The sequence below is a fragment of the Tinamus guttatus genome, unplaced genomic scaffold (genome assembly GCF_059628265.1).
Source record: "Tinamus guttatus ecotype Peru unplaced genomic scaffold, ASM5962826v1 Tinamus_guttatus_pri_ptg000327l, whole genome shotgun sequence".
Lineage (NCBI taxonomy): Eukaryota > Metazoa > Chordata > Aves > Tinamiformes > Tinamidae > Tinamus > Tinamus guttatus.
The window spans coordinates 11,086,560-11,103,788 of record NW_028288861.1 but is presented as its reverse complement, the minus strand read 5'-3'; the positions used below and the strand labels follow the sequence as shown (position 1 = coordinate 11,103,788).

General features: G+C 37.8%; 1 protein-coding gene across 3 annotated transcripts in view; it reads right to left on the bottom strand.

Annotated features, from left to right (window-relative positions):
- Window positions 1–4,677: 4,677 nt before the first annotated feature.
- TSHR (thyroid stimulating hormone receptor) overlaps window positions 4,678–17,229 on the bottom strand; it is a 39,925-nt gene continuing 27,373 nt past the window's right edge. For all 3 annotated transcript variants that reach the window (XM_088529335.1, XM_088529336.1, XM_088529337.1), the window contains 5 exons: window positions 16,559–16,636; window positions 15,625–15,693; window positions 12,110–12,187; window positions 7,827–8,015; window positions 4,678–6,234 (listed from right to left, as the gene is read on the bottom strand). In XM_088529335.1, the coding sequence (XP_088385461.1) occupies window positions 4,827–6,234; window positions 7,827–8,015; window positions 12,110–12,187; window positions 15,625–15,693; window positions 16,559–16,636 (1,822 nt within the window). In that variant the 3' untranslated portion in view covers window positions 4,678–4,826. The remainder of the gene's footprint in view (window positions 6,235–7,826; window positions 8,016–12,109; window positions 12,188–15,624; window positions 15,694–16,558; window positions 16,637–17,229) is intronic.

Here is a 17,229-nt window from a genome sequence, read left to right as displayed (position 1 = left end):
TCTGGCAGCTTCAGCTGAACAAGAACAAGTGGCTGCCCTGGAGCGGGCTGCAAGTCTGTCTGCCAAAAGGCTGTTTTTGATGTCTGCAGGAGTGTGTGGCTGGGGACTAGGAGGGAGCGAGCCTAGCACATAGGACACATTCCCCCTGTGCTCCCGTCTTCCCAGCGTTCGTAGTACAGAAATATCCTGAGGCAGATGGTTTCTGTTTTGTGTTTTGGTTTGATTTTTTTGTGTCTCTCCCTAAACGGATTCATAGTATCATCTGGCAAGAAGTTCAGTAAACTCTGCTACCCCAAGCTGCTCATAACTTTATAGATCTTAAGTGTATCCTCTCTTGTCGTCTTTTCAGACTGAGTCCCTGTTTCCTTGGTCATTGCCTAGCTGTAAGCAGCCCCTGACTCTCATTGCTGTGCTGCTCTGAGGTTTTCCAATATCTTCCTTCTGTTGTGGAGATAAGAACTGCACATGCTATTCAATGCAGAGAAGCCACGGACTGGTATAATAACGGCCTGGTTTATGTTCTCTTCCCTTTTCAATATTGTCTATCGTTTTTTGTTTTTTGTTTTTTTGTTTTTTTGGTTTTTTTTTTTTATCTCTAAGAAGCATGAGCTCAGGTTTTCATGGACTCAGGTATCATACCCCTAGGATCTTGTTCCTGAATTCTGGTTGTCAGCTCAGAGCACATCTTTTAAGATATGAATTCTTCTGTTTTTGACATGTGTATCACTTGACATTTATCTGTACTGAATTTCACCTGCCAGTCATTCATTCTTAAGGAGTCTTTCTATTGTTATTCGTAGCCACCTGTTATTCTTACTGCTCCAAATACACAGAAATATGATTGCAAACTTTGTCACTTGTTCACTCCTTTCTTCCTGGCCCCTTATGCAGATAGATCTGAGAATCTACAGCTGAAAAAAAGCTTTCATTACATGCTGAAGCTTCGCGTAGGAGAGAAACAAAATTACAGGCAGTAGCAAGGTGTACAGATAGTGAAACCTGCTGAGTTTTCTCAGATTTCAAAACTTACTGATATTTGAGCTTTTTGAGTTTTCAGCAATAAGAATTGTTCATAGTTTTCAAGGTGATAGCAAGGATCCATATAGGACAATCACTTTTTTTTTTTTTTTTTTTTTTTTAAAGCCACTGAAGAGAATTCCTGAACTATAAGCAGCATAAATTCTGGCAAATATCGCATGAGAGACATTCACTTTAAGGGGGAACCAGTGGGAGGGATCCTTTCCAATTGTGTGTGAGCAGATGTCTTAAGTTAATGTGAGAGTTCCTGCAGCAGAGTCTTTCTAATGCAAAACAAAAACACAAAAAGAAGGCACACTAGTGCTCTGCAAGCATCCAATCCATAGTCATTATAATCATAGAGTCATATGACCTCTAGAGGTCATCCAGTCCAACCCCCCTGCACACGCAGGGTCACCTAGAGCACGTGGCACAGGACTGCGTCCAAGCCGGTTTTGAAGATCTCCAGAGAAGGAGACTCCACAACCTCTCTGGGCAGCCTGTTCCAGTGCTCTGTCACCCTCACTGGTAAGAAATTTTTCCTTAAGTTCCTGTGGAACTTTTGGTGCTTCAGTTTGTGGCCATTACCTCTAGTTCTGTCAGTGGCCACCAGTGAAAAGAGGCCAGCACCATCCTCCTCACTCCTCCCCTGAGGTACTTATAGACACTGATCAGGTCCCCTCTCAGCCTTCTCTTCTCCAGGCTGAACAGGCCCAGCTCCCTCAGCCTCCCCTCATAGGGCAGATGTTCCAGGCCCCTGATCATCCTTGTAGCCCTGCGCTGGACTCTCTCCAGCAGCTCCACATCTCTCTTGTACTGTGGGGCCCAGAACTGGACACAATACTCCAGATGTGGCCTCACCAGGGCTGAGTAGAGGGGCAGGATCACCTCCCTCGACCTGCTGGAGATGCTCTTCTTAATGCAGCCCAGGATCCCATTGGCCTTCTTGGCCACGAGGGCACACTGCTGCCTCATGGTCAACTTGTCGTCCACCATGACACCCAGGTCCCTCTCTGCAGAGCTGTAATGGTCACATGCACATTGGGTTTAGGAAGGAGGGTGGAACAGATCACATCAGATTTAGTCTGTTGAGGGGAATTTTGAGAATCACCCTGTTAAGTGAGCCTTCTGATTATCTTGAATGTAACTAAAGGCAATTTTGGCACTGCAGAGCTCTGCAGTGCTACTGCTCCTTTCTGTCCTTGCTGCACTGTTGGAGATGGTCATTTAGGGCATCCCTTTCCAGGCTTGCGGGGAGGGGAGGGAGGAACCTCTATCAAATAGACTGACTCATGATCAGTCATTTTGGCTATGGTTAGTCAAGGGCAGCAGTGAAGCTGAGTGCAGGAGAAGCAGGAGAAATAGCTTAACTTTCTAATAGAAATAAGTATTTGAAACGTTCAGAAAAACTCACTAAGCCTCTTACAATTTCCAACAAAACATTTTATTCCAATACTTGCATTATTTCTAAAGTTTGCTAGAGCAAAAAAAAAAAAAAAAAAAAAAAAAAAGTACTGAATGCCAGTAATAATACATCTTGTTAAGACGTAAAATAGCAGTATTACATCAGGGTATGTGCAAGACCAAAATTGGGAGAAGAGAAGGACTAGAGCAAAAATCCAATACAGGAGACAAACATGTACAACAAGTAAAGACCTGGCAAATAAATTATTTAAAATCTATTGCCTGGATGTTTTCCGTAGCTTTTATTTTTCGCCAATTTAAGCACAAGAAAGAATATGCAAGTCATAGAACAGAAATATCAAATTTTGTTCATAAAAGCAATAACACAGAACCCTTTTAATGGAAAAATATATGGGAGATTGGAGAGAAGGGAAACTAGTTCAATAATGTGAAAATAAACAATCCATTGTTAACAGCAAATAACTGTCTTAGTTTAAAAGCATACTACAATCAGTTCCATATACCACACCTTTCCAATATCATTGCCATGGAACAAATTTTCTGTCATGCTGAAGATAAAAGGAAGCTTGAAGTAAATCATCTTATTGAATTTTAAAAAGTATTTTTAGAGTAAATGTTGATTTCATCTTACCTTTCTTGCTGAAAAATAATATTATTCAAACCCTCCCCCACCCCTGGTCCCATTAGATACGGTCAAAACATTTTTAATATGCAGTACTAAGTGTGTTTTTCCCTAGGAAACTTTCAAATCTGCACATTTGAGCTGCTTTTAGGTTTGTAATTAATGCCAGGTGAGGCCAGGTCACAAAAGAAGAGGTTGTAAATTATTTGCATGGTATTTCAGCAGTTTTGATTTGAAAATTAAATGAAAATAGAAATGCTTGCCTCCTCCCCCTGTCCTTGAGCACTTAAATTAATCTGTGGCACGTGCTGTTGGTTATTAATGGAGGAAGCAATGACAAAGTCATTGTTTTTTATGAAACTGTACCATGGAGTTAGCAAATCTAGGTCCCTATGTCTCCTCACTTACGCAGCCTTTATTTACAATCAGGAATATGGAATCAAATTGTTTTTCCGTTGAAGTATGCCTATGGAATTCAGAATTATGCAATTACAAGCTGTAGTAGTTTATAGTTTGAAGGGCTCTATGTTTTTGCATACTTTAAATTTCATAAAGAGAAGTTCCTCAAAAACTTTAGTTTGAAAAAAAAATCATTTAAAATGGCATAAGTTCTGTAAAAAGGTTAAAATCCCTACCTGAAGGTGTACATTCACTCTAAACTCTCTTTTCCTATGTTAGGCCTCCCAATAGATGGGCTGAATGAACAGTATCTTGGCAGTCTTGGTATCAGCCCTACAGAACCGGTGTCTACAAGTGGCTGACGACAGGTCTGATCCTACTCTCAAGTGCAGGACAGGCAGTTTGGCCATGCCGATGTTGTCACACAGGCTGAGGCAAAGTCGCTCTTACATTGAGTCCTGATGTCTCCAGGAGACTTGAGAACAAGGCTAAGAGGGAAAGTCCTTCTTGCCTGTCAGGAATAGCGTAGGGTAGGTAGGAATAGCGGTAATGGGAAGAAAGGAGGAGTTTGGCCGTGGTTGGGTTCCAACGTAATAAGCATGTTCAGATCAGACAGCCATGCAATTGGGCATAAGAATGCCTAAGTGAGAGGAAAAATTAGTAAATTTTTACTTTCAAAAAATTTTACTTTCAAAAACTTTTTTACTTTCAAAAAGTTAAAAAGATTCAGCATCATAAATTTCCTTGGGTAGAATGGTCAACTTCAAACTATACCAGCTCCTAAGCAGAAGTATCAAAAAGTGACAGCAAAATAAGTGTTTGTCATTAACAGCTATAGAGGCCATATGAAGAGTCTTCTTTCCCCATATCACCCAACTAAATCAAAAACTGCAAACTAAAGACTTGCTTTATTTTAAGTGAAGATAGGAGAAGCGGAAGGAATCTGTTCAGTTTCAGGCTCTGGTGGATGCTTTTAGTTTGCTATTAGAAAAACAATTGAACCATTTGGTTTTATGCTTGATCTCCTGATTCCCTTAATATGCTAGATGATGATATGTTTCATATTTTCATATTTGCAGAGTATATTTGTATTCCTTTTTTTTTTTTTTCCATTTACATAGAGCTTTCACATCCACTTTCCACCACTATCAGAACAGTATCTTTTTAGTGCATGCATGGGGTGTTAGTCATTCACTTGAAGCTCTTGTTTCATTTAAAAGAAAACCCCTCAGAAGGTACTTCAAGCATCACAAAGGAGACATTAAGATAAAAAAAGGGTAAGAAAAAGTGATATCGTCTCCCTGGATTTCTTGCATTGTACAACCGCCTGTTGACCAGATTGGGGTCGTCATGCTTTCAGCTGTTATAGCTCAGTCTGCTTGCATTCTTCTACAAGAATTCGGTCTTGCGCTGTCGTAGCAGGGAGGTAATCTTTGACTGGGTCTTGAGTGCTGGTAAGAATCTGACCTACCCCTCGGCTGATTCTCTGCCCATAAGAGCCAGTGCTGTTTTTGCTTGAGACCGTCTGACCTCTGTAGACTTGAGCCCGATGCTCGCATATACCGAACTTGCTTAGCAGGATGAAGACGTCTCTTCGGAAAGCTTTGGTGAAAATAGCATAAAGAAAAGGATTGGCACAAGAATTGAGTGGGTAGAATAGTACCAGTAAGATCTTGGAATTGGTGACAGTTATCAAAGGTTTGCTCATAATGGCTGATAATGCATGGAAAGAGATGGGAGCCATGCACAGAAAGTCAGTGAAAATCAACACAGCCATCCTCTTGGCAATCTTGGTGTCTTTGTCCCCTGACTTGTACTGAGGATTTCGCACAGTGATATAGATTTTTATGTAGCAGGCACAAATAATGACAAAAGCAATAATGTTACACATTAAAACAAAGACGACATAGGCTTCGGCCACTGCTGTTTCCGTGTCCATAGGCAAACAGATACTCACTTTGCTGTAGCTGCTAACTCCAACCAGTGGCAAAAGGGCAAGAAGAAAACATGAGAGCCAACCTCCCAGCATGATAACCAAAGCATGTCGAAGGCGAATCTTTCGATCTGGGCGCATGGCAAAGGTGATAGCATACCAGCGCTCTAGGGTGACCACAGTGAGTGTGTATACAGAGAGCTCACTAGCAAAGACTGTGAAAAAGCCTGCTGTGTTACAGCCAGGCCCTGTCTGCCACTCTATGGCATGATTGTAGTACTCCGACCTGGTGTGGAGATCCACAGAAGCAATCAGGAGAAGGTATAAGCCCATGCAAAAATCAGCAAAGGCCAAGTTACACATCAGAAATCTTGGTACAGTCAATTTGTAATGGCTGGTCAGGAGGATGAAAAGGACAAAAATGTTTCCTGCTATGGCCAGCAGGTTCACAAACCATACCACAATCCTTAGAAATTTATATCCCATAATATCCTCACAGGGATTAAACTCATCAGGCTCCGGAGTGCATATTATATCTTCATTGATTCCACAGACGGGGTAGTCGTAATGGTTGTCAAAGGCCTGGACATCTTCCATTTGAGGGTTCTTGAGTTCTTGGCCAAACCCGATGTTTCCTTCTCCATGCTCTTCAAAAAAATCATAATAGTGGGAATTTTCATGAAAATTCCTGAACTTGGTATTTTTGTCATACACTGTCTCAGTGTGATCAGTATATTCTTCAGCATAATCTTTGTAAAAAGGGCCTCTGGGAGCTTTGACTGATCTTTTGCGAAAGCTGTGACTGCTGGTGTGGTTACATGTCAGATATTCCAGAAGTCTGAAAGAGTACAGGGCAATCACATTTACAGTTTGACTAGAATGGGTAAAAAAATCACAATGTGAATGAAAATTTAGCTATAACAATGTTATCAAATATATTTCTGTTAATAAAAAGAGAATATAGTGAACATAAACTTGAGAATTTCTAGGATCAAATATCCCAGCAGACTTAACTACCAGAAGAGTTTTACTTTTTACTTTCTCGGATACTATCAGGGATCCCCAGTGGTAACGCAGTTTATCACCATCCATAATCCCTCTTCCTTCTTGGGGATTTACCTTCTCAATAGGCAACAAGACTTCTACGATAATACAGTGTCATTTTCCATTTTTCTCACAAATCAGTTTCTCCCAGAACTCCAGGCATTTTCATTTCTCTCCTGCGTATATTCCCTAGTGTCTTTAAAGCTCACTGATAATGATACCTGGGAATTCTGTATCTCTGCAGTGCGATGCACCTGGATTTGTGGTCCCAGAGTGGTTGTATTTTTTTACTAGAAAAAAAAAATCCTTGGAAATGGACATCAAATTGTCTGATCATTGTCATCTAATGTCACCTATTCTCTAGCATGTCTCATTTCCAGGTGTGCAGAGCTCCAGATGGCATAAAATTCAGCTGTTTGAGAATTTGTTTCATCTTCAGAATAAGGATAAGCATATACCTGGGTTTTTTTTCTGTCATTAGATCAATTGGGTTCTTTGAGTACATTCTTCCTGCCAGATTTGGAATCTCTTTGGTTTAGGTCTCTTTGGTTTAGTTGTCTATCTGCACTTTCCTAATCCACTGTAATTGTAAAGTGTGAATTGTGAATGTTCCTGCTAAGTTAATTTTGTATAATTCATATACCTCTTGTAGTATATGTATTACTTTCATATATATTTATGCACTGTACATTCATACCTCAAATACTGTAATATTGAAGATTGATGTTGTCTTCCTAATTCAGGGCTGAGCAAGAATTCATAGCTCTAAATCTTATAAAACTTTTGAGAAGTTTGCATTGAATTCATATTTGAATCCTGCAGTAACATTGAGCTGACAAAAACAGCAAGTTTGTGGGGGAAGGGGTGGTAGTTGTTACTGCAGATGAACTGCTTTGTTGCATCAGGACATCTACACTTGTATTTTTTCTCTTTAATAACTGTCAGTACTTGTTCTGAAGGAAGTCAGGAAATCCTGAAAAATGGAATAAAAAGTAATCCATCCACAAAGTTATTATGGAATGATTCAGTTTCAGCATTTTAGTCAGAATGTCTCCTAGCTCATGAGATTACATCCCCTTCAAAAATTCTTTCTCCAGTCCTTCCTGTAATATGTTCTGGCTATTCCTTATTCTTTTTAGTTCTTTTTTACCTCTGAGCTCAACAAAGGAAGGAGCTATAGCAAAAGGTCCTATCAATCCTATGCTACATCAAAGATTCTTTTTTTTTCCTATCGGTTTGACTTTATAATCTTTCAGCTTCAAAGTCTCCTCTATCTTCAGGGGAAATAAAAAGGCCATAAAAGTCCAACTACATGCTATTTTGTGTTAATGCTAAATTGCCTTTACTTACACAATTTAAAACTGAAGGTAAACTGCTGAAACTCACCCACTGGTTTTTTTCCAGTTCTTGAAAGCACAGCAATGGCTTGGATAGGACAGGTCAGCTCGCATTAGCTGAAGAAATATCTTTACGGCTGGCAATTTCTTTAAAGTCCATGTATTTTTGGCCATCAGTTCCTTAAGGCTTTCCAGTCCTTTGGCTGGGAGATTAGCAATTACTGTTCTAGAGACATCCCTAGGTAAAAGAAGAAACAAAGTTCAGATATCAAATAACCGGGTCGAAACTTTTCAGACTGTAACCGTAATGTTGGGGTTTCGTAGAATTCTACAGCAAAGGTCATGTCCAGAGGTGTCAAGCAAGCTCCAAGAACATAGCCCACTCCTGAAGCACAAAAACACATGCAGTATATTCTCATGGAATTGAATAAATTCTAATTTGACAGCATTACCTCATTCATCCACTTAATTCACAGACTCTGATACTATTAGTGTTTTAAATGTATATAATGTTATGCACATGAACATTTCGATAACCTTAGGTGGTAATACTATGTACAAAGTTAAGTACCTTATGAAATATTTGCAACATTTTGTTGAAAATTCGTCATACCGTGACACCTCGTTAGAATTTGCTACCTTTCGAATTCAAGTGGGATGTGAAATATCCCTGTGGCTTTTTCCATTTTTTAAAGCCTCATATCTCTAATGATTCTTAATGCAGAATATAGAAGTTAGGGCCTTAAAGCTTACCATAGAGAAATGTACAGAAACAAGGATTTTAAAATTCTTGAAAGTAACTACCTCTTCCATTAGAAGAGCTATGTTCCTTTATTTCTCATAGCAAAATTGCATAGAGGACTTGAGCAAAAGAGTAAGGAGGGAAAGAGCAATGGTATTTTTTATCAAAATGTTTCATCCTGACAGGAGTACCTACTTTGGAGCCAGTAGGTCTGTGTGCATACTCATCGCTTTGCAAGACAAAGGTTATGCCCAAATGTTACTGTGTCTGTTCACAGCCTAGTTCTTTATTCTTTTTTATGGCTTTTACCATTTTCTACTATATGGCTGACTATAAAGTCAGACTTTAAATGTGTCTTATTACATTCTCAAATGATCAGAAAATTTGAGGTTATGCTTGCTGCTTTCTTCTTCTCAGATGCCAACTCCAACTCAGCTAGTGTGTTACAGTTTTTTGGGGAGCTTCTTTTTGAAGAACTTGCAATGCCTGACCAAAGGCTGATACGGAAACCATGTTCCTTTTGGGAAAGGATGGGCATCAAATGTTCAGAATCACAGTAAAATGCAGACAAATTCACTTCCAGCTCGGTCCCATACCAAGGCTTATCATTTATGTAGGTATAGTATAGAGCTAGCTCATGTACTAGAAGTGCTTTGTCTGTATTAGCATATTATTAACCAAAATGTACTCAACGGGTTTTAACATTGCAAATAATTTTGTTTTTCCTTTCTTGGCTTTCTAACAGTCTTATATGACATTTCTAGGCTTACCTTACTTGAAATTTGAACTTTAGATTTAGCGTCGTAGAGATGCTGCAGAGCTTTCATCTAATTCTTCGATGTTTTAATAAACTCAGAAATTCAGATTTATAACAGAAACTAGATATAAAGGATAATGGCTTTTATCAATAACCTTCTTCTGAAGCATACAATTGTAGTATGAAATCAAGTAATAATGAGAACTGAAAAAATAAGTAATTGTGATAATGAGGTTGAATGCATGGTAGAAAAATCGGTGTTTTTTACCTAAGCACACTCAGATTTACTGCAATAGTTAAAATGTGTGAAATATATAACAGATGAGCTTAGACTACAAATGTTATTTATAGTATGGATATTATTTCTATCTACAGAAAGTTTTTTTACTAGCAAAGTACAGAGTGTGCCTGTTGCTAAAAGACTTGCTTGAGCCCAAGGGCAGGAGCAGGAGGAACCTCCTGAGGTAGAACTGTTCCTTTGATAGGGAAAAGAAACTTTAGAGTGCACTTCTGCTTCTTAAAGGTAATGGCCCACCTGTATCTAGTGTGCCATCTTAGCTGAAGTCTCGAATACAGACTGTATATTTTGCAGGAGTTAATTGAATAATAAACCTGGCTATATTTTTGTGGTACTCTGCTGCACTTGTGTTCTAGGCAGCAGCTCTTGTTGATACATTTAGTAAATTAGATCTACTGAATCTCTGAATCCCAGCCAAGATTTGATTATTAGGTGAAGAGCTGTTGTAATACTGCAAAATTATTCCTCCGCAGGAGAATGCATATGTATATATCTATACATATCTGAAGATCGAGCAGCAGCAGAAGGTTCAGAACACTGGCATGTGATCCCACTTCAGGGATGACACTTCCCCCTTTATGTTCTTATGAACTGCAACTTTATGAAAAAAATGTGCCCAACTTTTAATTTTCTGCTTATATATATATACGTCTTAACTGTCTGGCCTGAGAGCATGCTCTAACTCGTACAACATGGATAACCAAGAATATATATATTTTTTGTAGTTAAATCCTTTGCACTGCTCTTCTTTAAAGTCAGAATAGAAGGAAAATACCCTGTTCGGGATGATCCAAGGTCAGGTGTTCACCCTATAAACTGCTATTGTTCAATTCTGGAAAAAAGGAGCGTATGATAAATCTGTGTGGCAGATTTTTCATCAACTGTTGTGTCATATCTCACATCAAAAGTACAGGGAACTCCAAAGAGGATGAGCAATGCTAGCTTGGTAAAGAGACAAGACAGATTCTCCTTTTTAGAATTTCACTACTGTTCTTCCTTTCTTTTGCATACTATTCCCACTATATACATTGTCTTTCATTGCCCCAGCAAAAGGAATAATACATATCTTCTGGAAATGTTTTTGCACAGAGTAAGTTTTAGGATGGAATACTAATGGAGACTAAATGGAGATTTCTTCTTGAGGAAGACCCACTGTCCACAAATTCCCATGCAAGCTAACATAAGCTAGATGATTAAACCAAAAATGGCTTACAAATTATTCAGTAAATTAAGCCAAATTAAAATTGCTATTAAAATTAAATTAAAAATAAATGATATTCTGCATCCTTCCTAAGGTTTTAACAGAATGAGCTTACCTTGGCAACATTACACAGCAAGGCATTGGCCCACAGCTCTTTCCATCATCTCATTCCCTTTACGCTTCTCTAGTGTAGTAATTACACTGGCGCGCTAAATGCCCCCATCGACTGCAAGAGTCGGCATCTCTGCTGCTGCAGTCTTTCATCTCCTTTACCCTTTAGATCCTGAGCTGGTCTTCTGTCTTTTGCCATCACTAGGAAATAGCTTTTTTTGGCCATTATGTCACCAGGAGCCCCAAGGAGAAGGTGTGCAATGGAAGACCCCAGATATAACAGGACAGCGCAACTCTGGTTCGGGGCTCTATTTATTGCGACAAATTAATATCAAACATGATATTGGGATAAAGTTATGTAAACATAATCCATTTCTTGCCCGGTAAAAAATGAGAGAGGTTTCTGTGGTGCCATGTGTATTAAAAGGGCTGTGAGAAAAATATCAACAAAAAAAAATGCTTATTCTGCACAAGCACTATCTCGGTCCCAGCTGTGTCAGGATGGCCACTTCAGTGAAGGGCTGAGTAGCCTGAGTTCTCCCAGAAGGGAGAAGTAGTTGAAATGAAGCTGATCCAGCCAGAAGGGAGGAAAAGAAGTTATGATACTTCCTGGGGGACAGCCACAATGGCACCCTGAGCAGGAGGTTTAACCAACCCCTTAATGATTTTTTTTCAGGTTTCTCTCCGGATCTGTTGCCTCCTGTGCTCTTCTCATGTTGGTGGATTTGGGCTTGGATTGAACAAGGTGAGTGAGGGGTGGAAGAGCTGGCCTTTGTGTCCTTTATACCATATGCATTTATAAAAAGTAGAATCATCAAAACTTGTCATTCCTAATTACAGTGTTCTTTGGAGAATCATAAAAGTACACCGGGACCCCAGAAGTTCTGTCTCAAATGTCTCATCTGCATTTCCGTTTTCTTTACATGTGTGCTACTACAGTCCTTAGTTTATGTTGCAATTACACTATGGTTGTACAGTGTTGAGATGGATTGTAGTGCAGAGAGACTCTTTCAGAAGAGAAATTGAGAGGAAAAAAATTTTTAAGGTAAATTACAAGCATCTTAATTCAGTTCCTTATACCACAGCTTTTGTTGCTGACGTTATCTTCTGTGAACATGCCATTCCCACCCTTGCTGCTCTGCTGTTGATAATGGCCTTAAAGAAAGCACAATCTAAACTAGATTTTTTTAAAAGCTTTCTCCACTTCATTTTCTTTTACTCACAGGAGAGTTGGTCCACTGTGCACTCCCAGAAATGCATCTTCATTGATAACTCTCAGGTATTTATTCTTGTGCAGATAGCTGTAGAAACAAAAAATAAAAACACCAGTTATTGACAATGGTTATCTATATGTTAAGGGAAAAGATCTTCAGCTTACTTACCTAAATAGATTTGCAAAAGTAACAGGTATTATGATATCCTATTCCAACAACATACCAAAGTATAAAAAATTATTTTCCTTGTACCCAATAAGCAACTGTTGGGGAACAGGAAAAAATACAGATTCATCATTTTGAAAATAAATTAAAATTCTCTCTCAACAAAGAATCAAAATGAATTATCAAATTCTCTTTCCTTCCATTATACTCACGAAGATGCGCATGCATGCTGTATCTTCAGTAAATATGTGTCAGGATGAAGTGAAATAGACTGCTTTGCTTTCATCACAGTGAGATATGGGGAATTACATGACATTTTTTGAAACACAGAATGAACTAATAGAAAACTAATTTCCTCTTTGAGTTTGACAGTATAGCTTTAATTGCTTTAAAGTCTCCTCAGGAAGTGGAGACACCTATACATAGGTCAACAATTAAGTATGATTTTTTTTTAAGACAAGCAAAGGAGGGAGAGAGATGGAAGAGGATAAGCCTGAAGGAAGTAATACTCCAAAACTGAAATATAAAAAAGAATGTATACTCAAGAAGTAGAGAATGTACAGAGTCAGGGTATAAAGTGCATGGTTAAAGGCAGGCAATGAAATGCTTACTGAATACTCAAAAGATTCATAGTGCTGAAGAAGAACAATCAACTTTTAATTCAATTCTTTTTTTTTAGATTGCATTTTAAAGTGATTGACCTAAAAATCTTGATTTTTAATTTGATTCCTTGCTTAAGAGAGGCTAAATGCGTCTGTCTTTTATGTCTGACATTTTCTCAATAGTCTCTGATATAGTTTGTCCAGTTTGTGGAAAGACTTGGAAGAAATAACTAGTTTCTTTTGGAAGAAATAACTAGAAAAGGAGAAAGAATAAATTTCAAAACATGCAGGAGCAGTAGGAGAACATGTGTCCTAGTTGTTCTGCCAGAGCGTTGGTCACATTAAACTTAGGTACTGAGCATTTCTGATAACATTCTGTAGAGAAAGTTTGCATGCAAAATATACTGAAGTGGAAAAATATGCATTACCTTTATGCAAACGGTGAAGCTTGTGTGTGTTAGTTGCACGTAACTGACACAGAGTTAAATATGCGGTTTTGTAATAATTGGCTAAGTATTAATTGATAGTATCTGCTTTCTTTCATTTTCTGATTTTAAAATAAGCCAGCAGAGATTAATAAATGAGGGAGAAAAAAAAGACAATATGATAGGCCCACATTTAAGTATCACCACTATATTGTTAAATAGGCTCTGGACATGTAAGCTGGTTACTCTATTTATATATCCTTTCAGATCTAAAGACGAAGTTGGAGAAAAGGAAGTGAGAACGAAAAAGAGGTGGTAAGTGAGCAACACTGGGGACTCGTACACTTCTGCTACATCACTGTTTTTCTTGACAGTGAACTCGGCCAACCATTGCAAATGATCCCTGTGAATGTACACTGAAGTAAATAGATCTTGGCGGAGTTATTTTTGTACTTACTCCTATTGTACATACTCCTTTTGTACATACTCCTATTTCTCTCTCTCTCTTTTTATTTTTTTATTGTTAACTCCACAGGATCTTAGATCAGACCCGGAGGCAACAGGCGTATTCTTCACTATACAGTGTTGGATAAACAGTAGTTTAATTTAGAATGTCAGACTAGATAAAATGAAATATTTGCCTTTTGCATTAAGTTAACGCTGCTACAAACAACAAATCTCCAAGCTTTCACATAATAAAATTAATACCTTGGCATATGGTAAACAAACTACTTCAGAAGATCAACCTGGAAATTTCAGTATAGCTTGTTGAACAGATTACCACTCTGCTGCTTATCTTGCCTCGGAAATCTGGAGTGGTGTTTTTGCTCCAGGTAAATGTCATGTGATTTACTTAGGAAAAAACTGTTATAATGAACCATTTTTACTACTGTTGGAAGAAACCCTGAAGGTAGGCATGCTTTCATTTCTTTCTTGGTTTGTTTGTTTTTTGTTTACCTAACTAGGACATCACAGCTAATGCCTGAAAAGCTTCACTGAAACAATACTAGTTATAAACTTTATTTTTTTTTCTAAAAGAAAGTGAGAGAAGTTTTCTACTTCTCTACTTCTACCTTGTCCAAAAGAACTTGGGGGTTTCATGTTCAACTTCATTTTCGCTTGATTCTTTAATAACAATAGTACTTGCACACTAGTAGAGGAACAAAAGAAAAATCAATGCAAAATCATCTCCAGACTGTGTTTTATCAAAATGTAAAGATAAAAGAAATATAAGAACTGAGCACAGTTCATATATTAGCTAAGCCTTTGAAAAAATATTAAGTACTGTGCATATGACTGAGAAGGATTCAGTCAGGATACTGGATTCCATTCAGTTTTTTTACACAGTTTTACAGCTTGTGATTTCTGTTGGCAATTGTACAAAAACTGTGTCATCATGAAAAACTCCCAGTCTCTTATGAAAGTTTAGTGTAACTGAACCAATATGAATGAAACAAGATATTTTCCAAATGTTTAACTCCATCTATTCCAATCTTTAAGTTTGTAACTTTTCAATATTCAGGAAGTCTCTCCAAATGTTAAGGGAAAAAAGGTAGTTTGAAAAGATTAAAAGCATTTGAAGGATACTATTGTTATAGAGTTCAAGCACATTTTAAAATAAAAAAGTATTAAAATAATCATATATACCCTAATGCATGTCTCTGGTTAATTTAGAAGTTCAAAATAAGAAACCTGTTTCTCATGTGAGATCCTGCCACACCCTTCACTCAACTCCAGTCTCCAGAGCGGACCTCTACAATCTTCTGAGATTTATCCTTTCCAAAAGACTGATGAAAATCATTGTGTGTTTGGCTCAAAAAGGTCAATCACAGACTATGTAGTATTTTCCCAGAAATTTGTACAAAATAGGGTAAGAGGAAAAATTGAAGGGTTTCTTTATTCTTTCACCATGCCCATTTTCATTTTCCAATGCAATTGATTAGTTCTTCTGAGTCACTTCCAGTACCTTATATCACTCTCCTCTTTTTTTTTTTTTTTTTTTTTCAGGAAAGAGATTCCTGTAAAAGGGCTGATAGTGCTATCCTTATTTCATTTATTAAAATAATCAGCCTTGTAAATACAACAATAATTATTTCTGAAATTGTCTTAGAAATATTAATGATGAAAAGAAATTTTGCTGACAGATGTAGCTTCAAGCCAAGAAGTTGATCAAAATTTGCACCCAACTTACCTGCCATGATTTTATTTCTAAGACATAAAAAAGTATATCAAATCAGAGCACACTTGCAGAAGACATTAAAGACATTAAGAAATGTTCATCCGACTTTTTTTTTCTTGGAAGAAGATCCTGAAAGAATGATCTGCTACTTACACAGCATCCAGATTTGTCCCATTAAAAGCATGGCCTTGGATGCTGGTAAAACCATTATTGTACAGTTTCCTGCAAGAAAAAAAAAATGTTTATTTGGGGATGCTTCAATAAATAGCTAAATACCTAATGTCTTATGTATCATTTTTCTTGGCAACAGCACATTTATGGATATTTAATTTTAATCTTCTGAAGAAATGGCAGTTACAGGACAAGGTCAAACAGATAGATGCCTTGCAGCATTCTTGCATGTAGCTAAATCAGGAATACCACCTTCCAGGTAAATCAAGGAAATCCTGTGAAGACTGATTGAGGAAGACTAAAGAAAATAATACATAACAGAATAAGTGTGTTTTTAACATAAGACCTGGTTGGATTTGTAGAATTCTTTCTTTTTGCTCAGGGCTTGCTTCCCTATCTCATTATAGTCGTTTTCTCACCCTTTCTCTCTATCCTTTCCTGAGGCGCACACTGTGTTTGACTTCTATAACTGAACTGCATCTAACATTTTTTTTCCCTCAAATCTGGATCCTCTGCCACTCGCCATCCATTAGTAAGTGTCACTTAGCTTGCAAAAACAGTTTGACACCATTCAGGGCATGCTGTAGCTAATAGAACTCTGCACATTTTTCCCATTGATTTTCTGCAGTATAACACTTTGTGGCTAGCATGGAATATCATACTATCTTCCGTTATTTTGTTGTTGTTGTTGTTGTTTTAGAATGCCTAGGAAAGACCAGTTTACTGAAAAGCAGAAGCTCTGATTCAAATTACTATCAAAGTGCAGGTGCTATGTAACCTGTACTATGGACAAAGCTTGTCTGTGATGTTTCTCTTATAGACTACTAGAGAATGGGACTGAGTTATTTTAACGTGCTATATGTTTGACAGAACAAGGCAATGTGATTGCCTTGTGACTTAAACTGGGAGAACTTACACAGTTAGAGATTCATTACAGAGCCCATGGAAAGCATTTGCAGGCACTGAAGTCATGAAAGGATTATCTGCAATTTCACTGAAAAAAAGAAGCAAAAAATCCACAGTCAAACATCTGCATAATGGAGAAGATTCTCTAGAATAGTTTTCTTATTAACTGATTTATTAAATGTTCTCTGCCTAACTCATCAATATAAGTGTGAAATCACAGAATCACGGAAAGAATTTGTTTAGTTATACCTAAGTCTCGGAGCTGTTCATGGGAAGCTTAAGAATCAAGCACCTTCTAGCATTCAAGTGAGCTTTATTATATTATTATATTATCTGTAGTCCTGGTAAGGCATGTCCTGTGTGATTAGTAGTACATCCTGATCCCTTCTCTCATAAGCCAAAGAATCAGGAAGATAAATAATGCTGCAATGTCAGCTGAGTTAGCCCAAATTACTTTAAAAAGGTGATCCTGCTCTTCAGCTGAATTAACATGAATGAAATTATATGAAGCAACATTATTTTGGATAGAATAAGCCATCACCATGGCAAACTGGCTCTATGTCAGATCAGTCCTTGATTGGTCCCCTCTTTAACTTTATATTAACTCAGGTGTTGTGCAGCCAGCTTAAACAAAAACAAAAGGCCAATAGAAACTCCCTATCGTGAGCTTTGGCTAATTCA